The sequence below is a fragment of the Alosa sapidissima genome, chromosome 11 (genome assembly GCF_018492685.1).
Source record: "Alosa sapidissima isolate fAloSap1 chromosome 11, fAloSap1.pri, whole genome shotgun sequence".
In the NCBI taxonomy this organism is placed as follows: domain Eukaryota; kingdom Metazoa; phylum Chordata; class Actinopteri; order Clupeiformes; family Clupeidae; genus Alosa; species Alosa sapidissima.
This window is the reverse complement of record NC_055967.1, coordinates 33893513-33912988: the sequence shown is the minus strand read 5'-3', so window position 1 is coordinate 33912988 and position 19476 is coordinate 33893513. Positions and strand designations below refer to the sequence as shown.

Below are 19476 nucleotides of genomic sequence, written 5' to 3'. Positions count from 1 at the left end.
TGTGAGAGTGAGTTAGAAAAAAAACAACAACAACATGAAAACAATATTACGGCGATAACTTAATTAACTTTATAAGACTTTTTATTATAAGATCATGATAAGCTATGAATGTGTTATGGTCATTAATGCAGTGAGGACAATGAAAGTTGAAGCAGTTCATAACCTCCAACTACAGTTTGTGATGAGACAAACTCATCAGACGACTAAGACTGTGTGTACAATACATGTTCTTTCAAGACACCTCTGAAGGGAAAAAAGTCCAGGAAATGTCTCAATGCCCTCAAACATCTTCTTCCTGCCACCCATGCCAGCCTTGTCCTCAACATTCTTACGCCAGCCACCAATATCTGCAGTCTGGGAAGATATGAGAGTCAGATATTATTTGGTGCCATCAAAGGACTTTAAAAACTCCTCCCTGGTTCAGTTTCTGTTTTGTATACACCTCTTCTTTTATCTTTGAAATCACATATCAGGGCTATCATCTACCCTCTGGTAGCTAGAGTTTTCAAAATAGATTTGATTTTCAATCAATTATGCCAAATAGACTTCAATGCAGGAAATAATGCTGGCTGCATTTCACCACAAAACTGCGTCTATGTACTTTTCAGTGCTTATTTGAATGTTCTAATTTTTCAATCAAAAACTCACCTCTCAAATTTACGCCTCAGCGCCCTCAAACATCTTCTTCCTGCCACCCATGCCAGCCTTGTCCTCAATGTTCTGACGCCAGTCACCAACTTGATCTGCAGCCTATAAATTTCACATATTATTAATTTGTGTGTGAGTGTGTGTGTGTGTGTGTGTGTGTGTGTGTGTGTGTGTGTGTGTGTGTGTCTGAGTGAGTGAGTGAGTGAGTGAGTGTGTGTGTGTCTGAGTGAGTGAGTGAGTGAGTGAGTGAGTGAGTGAGTGAGTGAGTGAGTGAGTGTGTGTGTGTGTGTGTGTGTGTGTGTGTGTGTGTGTGTGTGAGTGAGTGAGTGAGTGAGTGAGTGAGTGTGTGCGTGCGTGCGTGCTGTATGAACCCCGAACACTCACCTCCACCTTGACCTCCTTCTTCACCTGCTTCAGGTTGGCTCTCAGATCCAAGTTCACCTTGTGCTTTGAGCCCAGCAGAGCCTGAAGCATCTGATCGGCAGACATACGTACTTTCTTCAAAGCTGGCTTCTTCATACCTTTCAATTCTATTACCTTGATCCTCAGGTCTTCAACCTGTTGACAACAGTAGTATTGATATCATAAATGTGGTAACCTGCTAACACATTTTATGATTATTGATTATGAATTGAATACAATAAATACCTCTGTGGTTCCCTTGGTCAACTTAGATTGCAGGTCATATCTCTCCTCGTCAATCCTGTCAATGGTCTGATGAAGCTTCCTGCATAAATCCTATGGCAGTGAAATATGAAACAATTGTTTAGCTTAAAAATGCTAGTGCAACACTCATGACAGCCTCATGAATCATGCCTGTCTACAGAAAAATAATAATAAGATGGAAATGAAAGGGAAACTATTAGCCTCACAAATATCAGCATTTTCCCCATCGAACACACTACTGATACCTTTAAGTTATATGTAGCATATATGGCCACCACATCTGAGGAAACTTCGCCTAACTGATTAGCTTAAACTCATTATCCTAACTGATTAGCTTAAACTCATTAGCCTAACTGATTTAATAGTGGAACCGTCCTTAATAAAGTGTTGCCTGGATTTTTCTTCTTGGAATGTCAACACTGGGCAACCAAGATAGTGTGCATTTCCAGCCAGCTGTTTAACATCAACCATAGTTGGCGCCAGCTGTGGCACAACTGGCTGGGGCACCTGCACCATACTCCGGCGACCCGGGTTCGATTCCCGCCCCATGGTCCTTTCCGGATCCCACCCCGACTCTCTCTCCCACTCACTTCCTGCCATTCTCCACTATACTGTCAATTAAAGGCATAAAAGCCCAAAAAATATACTTAAAAAAAAAAAAAGAAACATTGACCATAGTTAAAGGATGGGGAATTGACCATAGTTAAAGGATGGGGAATTGACCATAGTTAAAGGATGGGGAATTGACCATAGTTAAAGGATGGGGAGACTGTCATTGAAATTGGTCTCCCTCCACCAGTGTGGTTGGTTGCTCAATTTGTTTGCTAGCAATTGATTTTGTTCATTAGCCTATATGAACTAACAAACATGAACAACAAAGCCTACCATTTCTTAAATTGTATTGAATGGGTACATAGCCTTAACCAAACATAGCCTTAGCACATGAAGTAATGGCAAGAAAAACATTAGGGTCAAGAGTTCAGCTACCTACCCCCATTAGGTTGGGTAGCACTAATAACTCAATTTAAGCAAAAAGCAAAAAAAACAAAAAGCAAATCTGTAAGATATTTTGGTGGTGAAACGCCTGTTTTGTTTAGGCTGTATATCTTTATGTTGCTTCCCATGCGTAGACTACCTTTCAGTTGGGTTATATATCAAAGGATATAACTGAATCAAAACCTCTCACTTGGAAGTCATTGAAGATTGATTTTATACAACTGAATTCCATGACATATGTTACATCAGCTTTTGAAGAGTCTATTTCATCCTATTATATTTCAAGTTTTGGTATGGAAAAATAAAGTTGATAGCCTTCTTGCAACATGTAAATAAAAACAATTAGAAGGTAAGGCCAATACTCCACCCTGCTTGTACCTGGAGTTCCTGCACACCATATGGCAAGCTTAGAGATGGGCAGTGCTCGTCCATGTACCTCTCCCTCTCAGTCACAAGGTCCAGTTTCTCCTGCTTGAGCCTGTCCTGGGCAATCTGGAGCATCAAACTCTGTAAGAGAATCAATGGCACATAGAAATGAGAGAGAGAGAGAGAGAGAGAGAGAGAGAGAGAATGACAGAAATAGAGAATTGAAATAATAAGACAAAGAAGATATGGAAGAAAATTAAGAAAAGGATAAACACTCAGAAGAGTCTTAAAAAGTAGCTTGAGACAATTTGCAGTTGCCAGTGCTGGGATCATATTACCTTCAGATGATATCTGCGGCTTGAGGACATCTTTTTACTGGGGATTAAGAAACAGATGTCTTACTGCCAAAGCAAACAGGGAAAGGCATACTATCTTAAGGGACTATGTGCAATGGGCAATACTTACTCAGCCATTTTGTCAGTTCTGTCTTGTCACAGTCTGTGAAGCATAGAAAGAACCAAAATAAAGGTTTCATTAATCTTGCATCTTGCAACTGTCTCCATCAGAAAAAAAGAACCTCCTCCAAGTATAGCAGGGGACAGTTAGATCCCTAGATCAGTATCTTAAGCTTTCAATTCGCTTACTCATGCTGTAAAACTTTGTTAATGGATGTTGGCTTTGCACAGGAACAGATAATCTCTAGTTAGGTGCTAACACATGTTACTGGCTCTCATGTTTTTAGCTTGTGCTTGAGACTGTATTTAACTGTGGCGACCTTGTTTAAGTCGGTGTGAGGGAGTTTGGAATGGAATCATTTGATCAACAGCGGGTATCATCTGTACAAAGTGACGAGGGGGACACATGATCCAGTCGCTGACTTCTAGACCATTCTTTGGATGGATGAGACACTGGGTAAGGAGGAAGCTAGTCGACTGGCTCAAATATCAAAAATAAAAAAGGGACAGTGGGGGACTGTGGAAAGTGAGGGACAGAAGAGTAACCGTGGAGACAGCTGAGCCTTTTTCAGGACCATTTTAATACCCTTAACAGTTTTGGCTCCACTTCAGCTTAATTCGCCCTAGGTGCTATGTATGCAATAGTTAATTACTTAATTAATGAACACATACAACATATTCTATAGATTTAGTGTTTTCAATATATAGTTAGGCTTAGTGTTAATGACTTTTTACTGCACTCTCCAACAAATCAGTTCATTTCAAAGGGCTTTCCACACTAAGATGAGTGATTTATTGAGTATGGTGAACTACATCCACAAAACATTGTAAAATTACTGATACTGAATTGCTTAAATATATGGGAACATCCTTGCATCACAAGAAATATTCAGCAATGATCAGTTATTGTTAAGCCAGACCAATTTGTTCCTCTCAGTTATTCAAAACAATGTTAATTTTTGAGGTTCAGGAAATTAATATTAATATTCAAGTCTGAAGCCATTCACTTCTGGTTGATAAATTACAGTTTCCAGTGAATATTTTTCTCATGGACATGCATACAAACAAATGCACATACATTATATTTTGAAATATATTTCTGATTCTTTTTTAACCTGGAGGTATTTTCATCACATCCCAAGTTGCTTCATATATACAACCAACTAGGCAAAGTAACCAGCAATAATACTACAGGGAACAAATGAATGGGTGCAAAATAAATTACCATGTTATATACTGTATGGTTCATTTTAAATATCATGCATATTAGGAAAACAATCATGCCTGAGTCCCCTTTTGTTACCTTAACAAATGTTATAAAGCATATTTGCTCCTGTATAACTGTTCACAACAATCAAAACAATCAATTAGCTCAAAAACCTGAAACATAAGCCTCTATCCATCTTCAGGAAAAGACAAGCAAGACAAACAAGCAATAAATACATCAACCAGCCGTAACACCTAATACAGGATCAGACATCTCACCTCAGAAGAAGAAGCTATAACTCCTGGGTTACACTTGACAGGATGAGGGCAGATGGCTGCTACTAGCACTTGTCGATACAGAGATCTAGTATATAAGGCTGGCATTCAATATCCTTCCCTCTTTATGGTAATGAATCCCAAGACAGCGGCCATGCCAGTCCCCAGAAATATCTCTATGCTTAATATAGTCAAAGAAGACAACCAATATCTCCATAAGCCTGTCATATTAGAACAACTCCATGTGAGTTGAAACAAACATTATGATTGGGACGTTCCATAAATCATTGGGACTGACAACTTGCCAAAGCTGACATCCACTTAAAGGGCAGATGTTCGGTGGATTCTACCAAGAACATAGCTATAATTAAAAGTGAGTTTCAACAAATGTAGAAATATAATTTAGCAAGCATGTCCATTGTCATCTTTATTTTATTTTTATTTGTTTATAAAAATATACTGTATATCAATATATGAAGGAATATTGCATTGCTTCATGTCTGCAGTTTTTCTAAGGAGATCTTCTACTTCACCAGCAACAGCCTTTTATTCTATCAGTATTTTTACTTTAAATTTGCCTTAATATGGTGAAATAACAGATGGGAGAGGTAAGTTTTTTTTTCTATGAGGATAGGGATATTCTAGTCAAATGCATGACTTTTATCACTTTATTTGAACTTTGTCCATCTTAAATCATATTTGTTTGTTGTACTACCTTCTATTACTACGGTCTGATTAATGTTTAAGTAGAGGTCTACATTCGACTACAACTGCTACTGCTACTTACACTGACTGCTACTTATACTGTTGTACTAATAGCTATTGTATTAATATTTGTCTCTCAAAAGCTCACAGTCACAAGTAACTGAGCAGAGCCAGCAACACACACCTTGCTTCTTTCTGGAGTCATTTTAGTTGGCTAAGAGGGAAATCGTAATTTAACTAAACTGGGGTAGAGCTCCTTCAATTTGTTTCATAGCATGTTCAAAAATTATACCACAAAGCACATATTAGACACTCTCAAGAAAAACAAAGTAACTACGACTCTGACTGATGTAAGTCTTACATCTTAATGCATGATACATTAGTAACAATTTAACAGAAATTGAATCGTCTAACTGAAGATACTTTTGTTTCTTTCATTTTGCTTTAGAAATGCAATAGAGAGACAGAGTACAGGCAGAAAGCAGGTCAAATGTGAGGAAACAGCTACAAACCATGAAGCAAATCAACAGCTAAATACTAACTAGACTTTTGGCAAATTGATGGGATAGGTTCACTGCTTTCTCCATTTCTGTTACAGTAGTGTTCACTATTGTAAGCAGACACCAGTCCAGTCAACTTGTCATTATACCAATACAGATTGATCCATACGTATTGTTATAATCTGAATTAATTAACGTTAATCATCTAATCATACTCCACTGTGAAGAACTGCAGGGCTGCCAGAAAGTGTTGAAAAATCATTCAACCCCCTGGGTCTACACATGTATCCTGTTACTGACCATAGGGCTAGTATATCTCCCTCTATGAAACAGTATCTGGGCGCTGAGAGCTACAGAGATTTAACAAGGCATCTCTTGTTAGGACGACTCCCCGGGTTGAAAACTTTCACATTTCATAAAATGTGTCTGCGCAGGTAACTGAAGCCCTATAATCCCAATGATTGATGATAAGAAAGCTCAATACATTACTCCTGCTTTAGAGAATGTGTTTAAGCAGCTCACTTACAAAAAACAGTTTATATACAGTGTGTGTGCGTGTCGTGTGTGTGTGTCTGTCTGTATTGTAAAAACATTGGCTTAACCTGTTCTAGTAAGCATCAAGTTAGCAGCAATAAATGATTACAATCTAAAGTGAATCAGCCAACTACTTGAAAGGCATGCAGAAACCTTGCATCCATCAAAAACAGCAAATTGGCACTGATAAAGGCTCTGCAGCATGCTAACTGGTGTTTGTTGGGAAGATAGGTGGTGAAATTATGCGCTGACAGCTCTACTTACATTTATGTGTAGGGTTCACAGTCAGACACAGACAAGAAGACATAACTACATAGTTTAGATGAACAAGTGTCTTTCACATGGCCAAATGCCATCAAAACAAACAAACAAACAAACAACACCAAGGGCTTTATTTTGCACTCTGGCGCATGGCGTAAAACTTGTTTTCCACCCGCGCAAAGTTTAATTCGGTATTTTGCACGTTTATTTTTTAAACAATGCGCCCAGGGGTGTGGCAATTAACAACCTAGGGAGGGGCCTGGCGCATTGTCTAAAAATCGCTATTGTACACCTGGTCAGAAGTCTATGGTGAGTTGTTTATATGTTATTTTAAGAGCGCATTGTCAACAGTCATATTGGCAGGTGCACGCACCATCCATCATTCATGAACGCACACCAGCACACTTCCATGCAAAACATTACAAATTGCACAATTACAATGGGAAACATAATAAGATTAAAGACATTACGAAATACTGTACATCTCATGATGAGTAGTTATTCACCATCATTTGCAAATTGGTAATGACGGTTAAAAGTGATTAGGGGAGAGGCGAGAGACACGTATGGAGCACAGCTGAAGACGCACTGTCACGAGATATAAGCAACTCCTCTGCAGGATAAATGTTGTTTTATTCAGTATGCAGTAGTTTTATTCAATATTAGGGTAAGTGTTGCTTTTTCCAGCCTATGTTTTCGATGGTAACCCATTGTCAGTTAATAGTGAAAGTAACTGCATATAACTGTCTTGTCGTTGACTGACACCTTGGTGAAGTTAGTTTCACTTTGCCAATGAGTTCAAATAATAGACGAGTGCAAATGCGTGAAGGCTATGCTAGGTTTTAGTAAAGCATGGTTTAGGAATGACTATTCCATACGGTCTCGCAAGCAGCCTCCTTCAAATGCACCATTGAATGCCAAAATACCGATGCATTTATTTGACATATCGCGCTTTGCACCGTTAAAGGGAATGACAGGTGTCATTCTCATTGGTTTAAATGATGTTACGCCCCAAACACACCCATATGACTGATTAAAAAACCTAGGAACACCTTGTTGCGCCATGCGCTCCACGTTTGATAACGAAACCCCTCCCAATGTGAATTGGACATACTACTAAATTTGAATAAACTTTTGACGAGTGACGTTGCGCTTTAGAATGTTATGATAGGGCCCCAAGTAGTTGCTTGGAAAAGTACAGCAAACTGTTGCTTAAAAAAGGTTTTGTGAACAAATATCTGTGAACAAACATTGATGGAATAGGAAATCTATGTACTGTATTTGTGTGGCTGCTTGCTTGTCTGTCCATCAATCTATCCACAAGCAGCAGGCTCTGACTGTAGAAAGGGAAAGTGTGATGAATAGCATTATGACCCAGTGCAATCATGGCCGTCACCGAAAAATGCTTTGGGAAAGCCACAGCTGAACTGGCCTTATAGTGCACAGTATAGTCTTACACTGATATGAAAGGCAATCTTCCTATCCGTAAATATGAGACGATTATACATCTGTATGTATACTGTATGTCCACTGGACTTTAAGCAGTGTTGGGGGAGCAGTGAACTAAATAGAAACTAGTTATAGCTTCTAATACATTGTCCTATGTTACTATTCTGTCACTATGAGTCACATATTCAGACAGTGTGTTAGGAGTCCATAAACTCTCTAATTTGATCCATACACCAGTAACCTTAGATCAAGACCAGCTAGTTGCTTATCGTTACCTTCCTAAAATAATGGCATAAGTCATTTTTTTGCCTAAATCATCATTCAATTTTTGGTTAACTTTTTGTGTTTTCTGAAAAACCTGATCTGTGCCATTATTTTATGAAGGTGACGTTATTAAGGATTTACCAAGAATAAATGATGCTTAGTAGACCTTGTTGTATTAGTAATGTAATAATGGTTAACATGCGTTGATTCTAGTTTCTGGAAGGCAGTTCTCCGACTGATTGATATTGTATTAAAACTGTATAAAAGTTGTCATTCCTTGTATATTTCCATGACTAATGGATTATTTTTTATAAATAGGTTGAACAATTTCTTGTAGTCTTTATATATAACAATATAAAATGCTTTCCTACAGGGTATCTTATGTGTAGTCGTTGTGTGTTAAACACTTACAAACACTTACAATTGGCAGCAACCTTCAAAGTAGCTTCTACAGCACTGACTGTAAGAAACTTTAGATAAAACCATCCTCTAAGAGTAAATACAATAATGTCTTACTGAATATGAATGCAGAGGGTGGCTGACACTTTCTCTTGCACTGGCACTGACCAACTGGAGAGCAGTCACCAGAATCACATGTTTAGAGTGATGCCGCTATTGGCATATGGAATCTACAGTAACATCTTATCTTGTGCACAACTATACACAACTGAAATAAGAAACACACGTGGGTTCAACGTTCTGCAGCTAGCTCATAAATCTTCATGGCTTAGGACCAAAATACATTTCTGAAATGCTTAACAAATATGCCACTTCTAGATGAAGGAAAGATCAGGTTGTAGTGGCTAGTTTAAAAAAAAAAAAAACTAACGATGAAGCAAAATGTACTGTAGCTGTTTAGTCACACAACGGAACTTCCCTGAGATCATTACAGATTATTATTAGGCTAGTATTGTTGTTAATGTACAGTAATTGTTTTTAATTACTACTTACTAAATGGATTTAGCTCTAGATCTTAAAATGGCTGCCCCCAGTTTCTGAAATGCTGACTCTTAGCAGGGGCTTTAATTTGATACATCTCAGTGTCTGTCCTGCTATGTGGTATGTTTGAGTAATGTAATAGCAATGCAATAGCAACATTCAAGAACACATGTTCAAAATCGTAGCCTTACATTTTTAGACTACAGTTCATCTCTCATTTTTAAACATCATAAAGAGAAATCACAACTGTGGACTACTACGCTGTAGCCTACATTTTAGTGTCCTTTAGAATGTATTATTTGATAACTTTTGTATTCAGTCAGAACCTAATGTCAAAGCAAGCAATAGCACTTCCATTTGTAAGCTTCTAAAATCACTCCCATTAAAACAACATAATGCTGGAATTGATCTCTTCCTGTGGGTTGGTTTTATATGTAACTGGTCAAATGTTATCTTCAAATTCATTTTTATGGGGTATAATTATGAGGGACATTATGCAAATTGTAGTTCTATGGAAAAGCTTCCTTAGCAGTTATCATAATAGAAAGCTTTTATCAGTGCCAACTGTGCTCTTGATGGCTATTGGTCAAGTTTTGGCAAGTTAAAATTTTAATATTTGAGCTGAATATCATCATAAAATATGGTGAGTGAGTCTAATATCATACCTGTAGATCCTCCATAGACCTTCTCCATTTCTTGCATCATAGACTTTGCCCCTCTTTTTTATAAGATCCAAGAAGGTCATGCAAAGCATCTGCAAATTGGATATATTGCACAGTAAGGGAGGCACTGAGAACTCAGACTGGAGTCATTAAATATTGTAATTTTGTCCACAAAAAGTAGAAAAAAGTAAAGAAACTCACCATTTCAGGATTTTTTGGGGAAATCAAATATCAGGGCTATCATCTACCCCCTGGTAGCTAGTTTTCAAAATAGACTGAATTTCCAATCAATTATGCCAAATAGACTTCAATGCAAGAAATAAGGAACAAGAAAAAAAAATCCCCTTGAATCTTTTATTGAATGATTGTAATCTGTCAGAAACATACACTGGCAAACAATATAGTGGTAATAATTATATAGATACATAGATATGACATCATCTATGACACCCCATAGTCCAAATGCTAAGAAGCATGTTCCAAGATCTCTTGAACATTGCAGGGTAAAAAGAAAGTCCTGGCAAATGTTGGCCTCAGCGCCCCCAATCTGTTTTTCTTGTCATCAGTGCCAGCCTTGTCCTCAATATTCTTACATCCGTCACCAACATCAGCAGTCTGGAGAGATATGAGAGTAGATTACTATTTAGCACTATATCATTTGGCATTCAAAAGGCTTAACAATCATTCAAGACAACTCATATGGTTCAGTGTCAATAGTGTCTACTCACCTCCTCCTTGCTGCAGAACAGCAAACAAACAGAGAAAGAGGCAGCACTTGCTGGCTGCATTTCACCACGGAGCTGCGTCTATGTACGTAACGTTTCACTGTTTATTTGAATGTTCTAATTTTTCAATCAAAAACTCACCTCTCAAATTTATGCCTCAGCGCCCTCAAACATCTTCTTCCTGCCACCCATGCCAGCCTTGTCCTCAATGTTCTGACGCCAGTCACCAACATCTGCAGTCTGGGAAGATATGAGAGTCAGATATGTATGTGTGTGTGTGTGTGTGTGTGTGTGTGTGTGTGTGTGTGCTGTATGAACCCAGAACACTCACCTCCTGCTTGGCCTCCTTCTTCACCTGCTTCAGGTTGGACCTCAAGTCCATGGTAACCTTGTGCTTGGAGCCCAGCAGAGCTTGAAGCATCTGATCGGCAGACATACGTACTTTCTTCAGAGCTGGCTTCTTCATGCCCTTCATCTCTGTTACCTTGAACTTGAGCTCGGCAATCTGCAATGAGAAACAAAAGTCCTTGAGATCTTTGCCATCTGCAGAGAACAGGATCTCTCCATAGGTAACTAAGTATGTTAATGACAATCACCTCTTTTTCTCCCTTGACGATTTTGGCCTCGGCATCATACCTCTCCTCATCAGTCTTGTCGATTTTCTGGTGCAGCTCTCTGCACAGTTTCTGAAAACAAAACAAACTTGTACATGAACTCAACCAGCATCAAACTTCCATGGATGCAAATTTCCTACAGCTACATTTTACTTCATTAGAACTCGGCTCACTTGAAACATAATGAATACCCAAAGTGTCTCTGTTATTTACTGTGATAGTAGATGAACACTATGTCAAGTCAAACATACTAATTATGAGGGTATGAACCATATCAGAATCAAAACAAGGCTTGTTGTAGATAAAAGCCTATGGTAGTAACCCTCACTGCTGTACTGTAGTTCCTTTCACCTGGGACTTGCAGCAAGAAAGCCTATTCCTATATACGTGAACAGGTGTTCCTCTGCTTGGCTTACCAGCAGGTCCTCCAGAGAGCAGGAGTCTGGGATGGGAGGGCAGCTGTCACTCAGGTGCTGCTCCTTGGCAGCAGCAATGTCAGCGGTCTCATCTTCCAGCCGCTGAGCGGCAATCTGAAGCATCAGGCTCTGAGGAAGAAGTGGGGGAAACCAATTTGATTAATCAGATTAATTAATCTGAGGCATTTCTGTAGGGCCTCCTCATGAAAAGTATGATTAAATAACTTTTTTTTAAAGCTCCCATCTCAGGTTCAGAAAGCATATTAATACTTTTAGCACAGAGAGTTTCTAACTGAAGTTAAATAAAAGCTTATTATAAGACCTATTTGTGAAATAGTTAGGTATGTCTTCTAAAGCTTGATCCATCAAAAAAGTATGATCTAAAATGACAGGTATACATATCCAGATTACCCCACAGAGACACAGCAACCAAATGTTTATATAAATTTGTTTATTTGCCTTATGGCGTAGTCCTGTAAGCTACTAGCTGACTTGTAAGTCAGGTATAGTGTACCATACCCTGCAATAATTCTGACTCAATAATACAAACATAAAGTGAATATCTGAAAGTTTCTCCATAATTTCGCAGCAATTATGTACAAAACATTGGTGCATAAAACTTGTCCTCAGGTAATGTGCTTTCAATATTACCTTCAGATGATGCCTGCGGCTTGATGTCATCTTTTTCCTGTGTGATTACAGAATGCAGAACATTTTGTTAGAGAATGACAAGTATTTAGTATTTTTTAGCAGATTTTCTAAAATAAAGAACAGCTAAATACTTACTCAGACATCTTGGCGTCTGTGGTTGGTCACTCCCTTAAGAGAAATACAAAGAAACAGCAACTATATTTAAGTCATGGTTACAGTTGTTTTCCCTAATCAACACACTAGTACGCATTAAGCTTCACCAAGTATGGCTCCTCTTTTACACAAAGAAAGCTGGCTTCTGCATAGTACATTAATGCATAGAAGAATGCTTAGAAGAAGAGATAAGTACTATTGTATTGTACTATCTTTTGAACTTTTTTCATGAATTGCAACAGCCATGAAGCAAAAGAGCAGTTTAAAAGCCAGAGCCATAATTAGAGTTCCTTTGAGTATGGGCCGAAACTATCTGATTGACACCTCAGCGTGCACAGCGACCTACTCCTGGTAACATTAGGAGTCTTTCCACTGAAGGGGGAAAAAGATGCTGCATGGGTGTAGGGTAACAAACAGGGACATAATCCCACAACTTGATGTCTTGGAGCAGCCAGGCAATCTAAAAAATCCAGGTCTAAACTTTTCCCAAAGCCCAAAAAATCTGATCTGCATTTATATTTCTCTCAGATGGTTGGCCCTTCTACTTTGGGGGAAGCATCCCCTGATATATTAAACAACACAAGCAAGTGAAATTCCAAAGGCAGGGAAGGATCTGACCTGAAGCCACAGCATTGTATATATAAAAAAAACAATCCTGATACATAGCCCTGTTCAGAAGTAAGGTAAAGTGCAAGACTTGTATGTAAAGTAAAAAACCTCTGGAAAGTACTCCAAATTGCCAATAAACCTGCTCAATTTAAATGTAAATGAATGCAAATTGAGTTGTTATTTATAGCTTAACTGGAAAGCTGAGCAAAAATAATTGTCTAAGTGATTGGTCATAATGCCTTTCATTTATGATATTTTAGACATCACCAACCAGCCATTGGAGTCACATAGTATTCCCAAACCAAAAACATCTTAATGCATTTCATCCTCAAACAGCATTAAATAAATGTACTCTGTTCAGTCATATAACATTATTTTATTGATTCTACTCTTTAGAAATCACAAGAGCGGCAGCATTCCAAACCACATACACTCTATGAGAACAGACAGCTGCACCATAGATGAATAGCAACTCTGAACACTCAGTACTGCGGTAAACAACATAGCAAAGTGTTAACCCTCACCTATGAGTAAGTGGACGATAGAGAGGCTCGACAGGTGGAGGACAGAAGTCGGAGAAGGAGTGGCACGCAAGTAATGGTCAGATCTGGTATATATGGTGGACTTCCTCCGCCGCTACGTAAAAACCTCTCCTCTTTATGGTAACGCTAGACGTGCCTGGTCCCCATACATACAATCTTTCTCCACTTTCCAGAAATACTTTCTTTGCTTAAAATAGACTCGGGAGAATTCTGCATAACCAGATGTGAAGACGACAGACGATGTCATGCTCAGGGAAGACTTGTTACATAATTGCAAAACAGGATCACACTTTGTTAACACCTTGGTAAACAATATCAACCTGAGATCAACTGTGATTTCGGGCATTCTAAAATATTTAGTATTAGGTATAAGTTGCTATATTCCAGCATGTGGCCATGTAGTATATAGCCACAGTACTTGACACAGCAAAGAAACTTCATGACTCATGGAAAATAAAGTAACTTCCTGTCAATCTATTTCAAAGTATTTTGCAAATACAAATAAATATATATGTATTGTATATAATATATACCGGTATTGTATATATGACATGAAAACAAAGTCTACTATGAAACATAATGAAATATTTATCAATGGTCAACATGGTCAAGTAAACATGAGAGCGTTGTAGGATGTCACCCAAAGCAAAGTTTTCTGCTGGACACAGTGTAAATAACAAGTAACAAAGTTAGTACTAACATGTACAGTATGCACATATGAGTGATTTCCTTACTTATTACGTTGACAGAAGGGTGGGTGGGTGGGTGGGGGGGCGCTGTGACTGCCATCTTCCTCTTCTTCTTACAGTACCATCTTTGTCAAATCCCAGCTGATTGATGCCACCATCTTTGTTAGATTCAAGGAGATTGATCCTAGCATCTTTATCAGAACCCAGTTGAGTGAATGATCCAGGTCTGCTTCAAGTATAAAAAGATCATGCTTGCCTGATCCCAGCTTCACCTAGGAGATGCAAACATTTTTAGATATGATTGCCAAGTGGGGAGATTCTACAGAGGAAAAACTTACTTACTTCAAGTACTTACAGCACTTGATATGAATTGTGCATGACTGCATACATAGATTAATTAAAAATAAATACATAGATCAAATGTTTTGCATGTTACTGCAAAGTTTGGTAAGTGTACGTGTAAGAGTATTTAGTTGAATTTTAAACTAATTCTGAACATTACATGCAAATGGTCTGTTTTTTGTTTCTGTTTTAATGTGAACTTACCAATGGAACAATGCAACTGGGACTAGGTCAACATTCTTCGTCGCTTTCACTGACACAGCAAATATGCATTACTAAATAAGAACTCAGCAGTCTCTCATTACCTCAACAAGATGGGCTTACATTTCACTGTCGTTAACGAAGACCCCAAGAGGAGATGAGAGAGCGAGAAGGGGAGGAGGAAAGGAGTGTGTATATGTTGGTATGTGTGTGTATGCATGTCAGAGAGAGAGAGAGAGAGAGAGAGAGAGAGAGAGAGAGAATGTTTGAACTCTGTTGACATCTTGTGGTGGAAAGGCCTATAACTAGGCCTATGAAAAGCCAGAAGAGAAAGTGATCTTAAAAGTGATCTTTTAATGACTTGGCTGTAACTGAGGTACATTTGCTATGTACATTTGTACAACAAAATGCATGTTTCAACTCAAAACAAACAAAAAAATGGTGGAAAAAAAAATTGTGGAAAAGAAAAGCCTCAATGTCCTAACACATCTTCCTTCTGCCGTCCATTCCGTCCAAACGTTCACAGTTCTGGAAGTCACCAACTTCTTGAGGCTGCAGAACAGTAAACACAGACAGATGCTAGTCTTGCATTCCACTACAACATCTGTAGTATCTACTACATCTGAACGGCTGGACTTGTAAATGTCTACTTACCAAATTTACGCCTCAGCGCCCTCAAACATCTTCTTTCTGTCCTTCTTGTCCTCAACGTTCTGGCGCCAGTCACCAGCAGCTGCACTCTATACATTTCACATATCATTAATATATGTGTGTGTGTGTGTGTGTGCGTATGTGTGTGTGTGTGTGTGTGTGTGTGTGTGTGTGTGTGTGTGTGTGTGTGTGTGTGTGTGTGTGTGTGTGTGTGCTGTATGAACCCAGAACACTCACCTCCTGCTTGACCTCCTTCTTCACCTGCTTCAGGTTGGACCTCAAGTCCATGGTAACCTTGTGCTTGGAGCCCAGCAGAGCCTGAAGCATCTGATCGGCAGACAAACGTACTTTCTTCAGAGCTGGCTTCTTCATGCCCTTCATCTCTGTTACCTTGAACTTCAGCTCTTCAACCTAATGGAGGCAACAACAAACAATAAAACATTTATTTTTTTTCCAATCTCTGGCAAGCACATTTTCTTTTACATGCATCTTTCACATCTGTAATATTACCTCCTTTGTCCCCTTTGTGACCTTGGCATCTGCATCATATCTCTCGTCGTCCACTTTGTCAATCTTCTGATGGAGTTCTTTGCACAGTTTCTGAAAAACATATAGAAACATCACAGATAAATACACAGTTCCCTACCAATCACATGTTACAATTGGTGAGCATATTTGGTCTTTTGCACTAATTTTGTAAATACAGTGGTAATATTTCAACTTTTCACAAAACTAACATTTTGCATTATGTTACAAAAATGTATTTGCATTATGTTGCAAAATGTATTTGTGACAAAACATGGATCATGGTTAAAGTAACTAAGCAGTGGTTCTACATGAAGTTTGTTAGGGCTTAATAACCTCAAACAGCTTGTATACTATATCGGTCACAATGCCATTCAGGCATTAGCAAAAACAGTGTTTCCTAATATTGCCATTAAATAATTATTATTATTTCATAATTATTTCATTAGTACAGGATCCTTTGCCAGCCCACCTGAAGGTCCTCTATGCTGCTGGGGAGGTCCAGGGGGGGGCAGTTGTCATTCAGGTAGGCCTCCTTGGCTGCTGCTGCATCAGCTGCCTCTTGGTCAAGCCGCGATGCAGCAATCTGAAGCATCAAGCTCTGAGAAAAGGAAGACGATGAATGAGATTGATGGACACGACGAAGAATTCCACAAATGTGAAGAAATGACTGGACAGAAAGGGCGAGTCTTGAATCCAAATCCCATTCAAAGAGCAGGTTTACCTTCAGATGATGCTTGCGACTCGATGTCATCTTTTTCCTAAGGGGAAATGCAAAATGCACAGATTAAAACAGACTGAGTGACTATAGGACTTCAAAACACCAGCAACAGGCAACATGGGAGAGTACTTACTCAGACATCTTGGCTGTTGATGTTTTTCTCTTTACCTAAGAGGGAAAAATAAATATATATAGGCTATTAATCAACTAAGGTAACAGAATGTTTTATCTTACAGATTTGGTTCTTGTAATGTATGTTTGTATAATAAGTGTCTTGATAATGAACATATATTTAAAAGATAACACCACCTAATCCTATGCAAGACTTGATTCATACTGGATTACAAAGCTATGCCACTTAGAACTTTGTCGATTCAATCAGCTTTTTCACATTTCTTTTAAATAGCATTGACAACTGGTCTAGTAGTGTGCTGTGACTACTGGCCTTGTGTCGTATTTGCTGTGGTATGCAAGGCCCTCGTGAGCTTTTTTATATGGGCATTACCATCAAGAGCAAACCAAAATGACACTGAAAGTGATCGGTTCAGCCTGTCAGCCTAATATCATGTAGCGAAAACTGATCCCGTGACATTTAAGCCGCTGTCACTGTGCTAAGTTGATTAATTGAAATCTTCTAAAACCTCATCAGGGAGGAGATCCACAAATGTTTAATTCCGGAAAATACTTTTTTAAAAAGTGGCTGCCCAAATGCCATTAAATTATGTCCATTAAATGTTAAGCTGATTTTCAAATCTTTTATTAGTAGTCAACCATTCTCAGTAGCACATCAATTAATACAGCTTTAAACATGTTCTCTGTAGAAGTGAGCTGGTTCTCAAGCTTGATTTAAGGCATAGTCACGGGTCACATTACATTTTACATGTGGATCTCTGTGTTTCTATATAGTAGTATGATACAAGGAAGATCAGGAAATGTACATACTTCACTAGGGTTGACTATAAACACATATAGGAACATACTGGAAAGTCATGTATAAATCTTGAAATCCAGAAATGAGCAATGAACTACTATTTGTAGTTAACACTATTGGTATGTGAACAAAAAACAATGACCAAAGATATGTCAGAGTAAAGTGGCAAAGTTGTATAAAATATATGGTATATACTGGGTTGATTACATAGATTTTGCACTTTTGACAAATGTTTTAAGAGTGGTAATTAGGTTTTAAAGTTTTCCCTTAGCTTGTGCTATCTTTTAAGAGTGCAGACGTCCAGGACAGGACAGTTTGTCATGGAGTGTGTTTTGCTTGAAAGATGACAGACACTTGATCCTGGGCATCTGCAACAATCTTTAGATAAGCTACAAAAAGAGACCGACCCAGAGTCTCAAGTAACAGAAAATTAAGCACTCAAGGTAAGATACTGTAGATAGACAGATAGATACTTTATTGATCCCCAGGGGAAATTCAAGTGGACACTGTCTCTAAATGTTTCTCTAACACCTTTTAATTAATCTGATCTGACTCATCTCAACCATCTTTTAATCATTTTTTTAGTTATATGTATTTGTATTGCTTTTTTAAAAGGATCTTTTTTTTATTATTCTTTGTATCTCGTCAGTTACGAACATAGGTTTTCATCCATCTACAGCCTATTTTGCAAGTAATCTTCGTATTCATGTCATTTGTGTGTATTTACAAGAGGAATTGTCTTTCTCCTCATATTCTAATCAAATAATTGTAAGTGTGATCTTACTATAAAAAAATAAACAACAGATTAGAAAAAATATGACAGTAAACGAAAGACTTAAGAGTAGGGAAAAGAAGGCTCATGAAAGGAAAGTGTTCATGATGTTTTAATATAATTATTTCCCATATTAGTTTAACCTTTGGAACCCTGTAACATGACCTACACATTAATACACTGAGATACACAGCACAGGAGAAAACAGAAGAATAATCAGCAAGATAGCAAAGGAAACAAATCTCTCACCTGACGAGAAACGTGGACAAATAGCACTGGGTGGTGTGAGAGTTCAAGGGTAGAGGCGGGCAACCACTAGCATCGATGCAATCCTTAGATCTGGTATATAAGGCTGGCAGCATCCGACACCAGAAAAGATCCTTTCCTCTTTATGGTCATGCCTCTCCTGGCAGCACCCACCCACAGCAGCTCTGCTTTAAATAGACAGAATACCGGCATTTCCAGATGCCTGGTTAACGACAATTATTAAAAAGATGCATAGTAGGCTTAAGGACAAAACAATGACCACTTTTGATGGTGGTACACAAGAATAACCCACTTTTTAAAAGTAAAAAAAAAACTACAAAAAACATGATCTGTTTGTTTCCGCAGGTCTTCATAAGTATTTTGTATGTGATTTCCAAGGAAGGGAGAAACACAGCAGAAATCACATAATGTGTGAGGAGGATGGGCTCCCCACTTACAGACGTTATATATCAGCATCCCCAATGCTGCTACAATGAGGGGCGGAGCAAGTACGAAAACATGGATGTTCAATGGGGAGAACCAATATGCTTAGATGTGTATGATTATAATTAGCTTATGTGACAGCTCCAACTAGAAACAACACACATTTAGATTTTGCTGCATCAGGAAGCATTTGCAGTATCCCAGTACTGGCCAATAGCCACCAAGGGAAAATATTGAGAAGTTGAATATGGAAAATGTGGAGTGTGTGTGTGTGTGTGTGTGTGTGTGTGTGTGTGTGTGTGTGTGTGTGTGTGTGT

At 38.4% G+C, this 19476-nt stretch overlaps 3 protein-coding genes across 6 annotated transcripts in view; all 3 read right to left on the bottom strand.

Moving 5' to 3' along the window:
* Positions 1–46: 46 nt before the first annotated feature.
* Positions 47–4736, bottom strand: LOC121723477 (troponin I, fast skeletal muscle-like). Its single transcript, XM_042109196.1, has 8 exons — positions 4617–4736; positions 3142–3174; positions 3015–3051; positions 2689–2817; positions 1297–1386; positions 1033–1206; positions 649–750; positions 47–354 (listed from the first exon to the last, which is right to left on the bottom strand). Exons 2-7 carry the CDS (start codon positions 3147–3149, stop codon positions 658–660), a joined length of 531 nt encoding a protein of 176 aa, XP_041965130.1. The 5' UTR covers positions 3150–3174; positions 4617–4736; the 3' UTR covers positions 47–354; positions 649–657.
* Positions 47–18813, bottom strand: LOC121723478 (troponin I, fast skeletal muscle-like). Of its 3 annotated transcripts, none has more exons than XM_042109198.1 (8): positions 13620–13695; positions 12469–12501; positions 12334–12370; positions 11683–11811; positions 11249–11338; positions 10984–11157; positions 10794–10892; positions 47–354 (listed from the first exon to the last, which is right to left on the bottom strand). In XM_042109198.1, exons 2-7 carry the CDS (start codon positions 12474–12476, stop codon positions 10803–10805), a joined length of 528 nt encoding a protein of 175 aa, XP_041965132.1. In that variant the 5' UTR covers positions 12477–12501; positions 13620–13695; the 3' UTR covers positions 47–354; positions 10794–10802. The 3 variants fall into 3 exon arrangements, with proteins under 3 accessions (XP_041965132.1, XP_041965131.1, XP_041965133.1); XM_042109197.1 differs by lacking the exon at positions 47–354 and adding an exon at positions 10268–10542; XM_042109199.1 differs by lacking the exons at positions 47–354; positions 10794–10892; positions 10984–11157; ... (3 more) ...; positions 12469–12501; positions 13620–13695 and adding exons at positions 15204–15421; positions 15524–15609; positions 15758–15931; ... (3 more) ...; positions 16900–16934; positions 18719–18813.
* LOC121723484 (troponin I, fast skeletal muscle-like) overlaps positions 16899–19476 on the bottom strand; it is a 21902-nt gene continuing 19324 nt past the window's right edge. For both annotated transcript variants that reach the window (XM_042109211.1, XM_042109210.1), the window contains exons 9-10: positions 18719–18903; positions 16899–16934 (exon numbers count right to left, since the gene is read on the bottom strand). The gene's annotated coding sequence lies outside the window, so the exon portion shown is untranslated. The remainder of the gene's footprint in view (positions 16935–18718; positions 18904–19476) is intronic.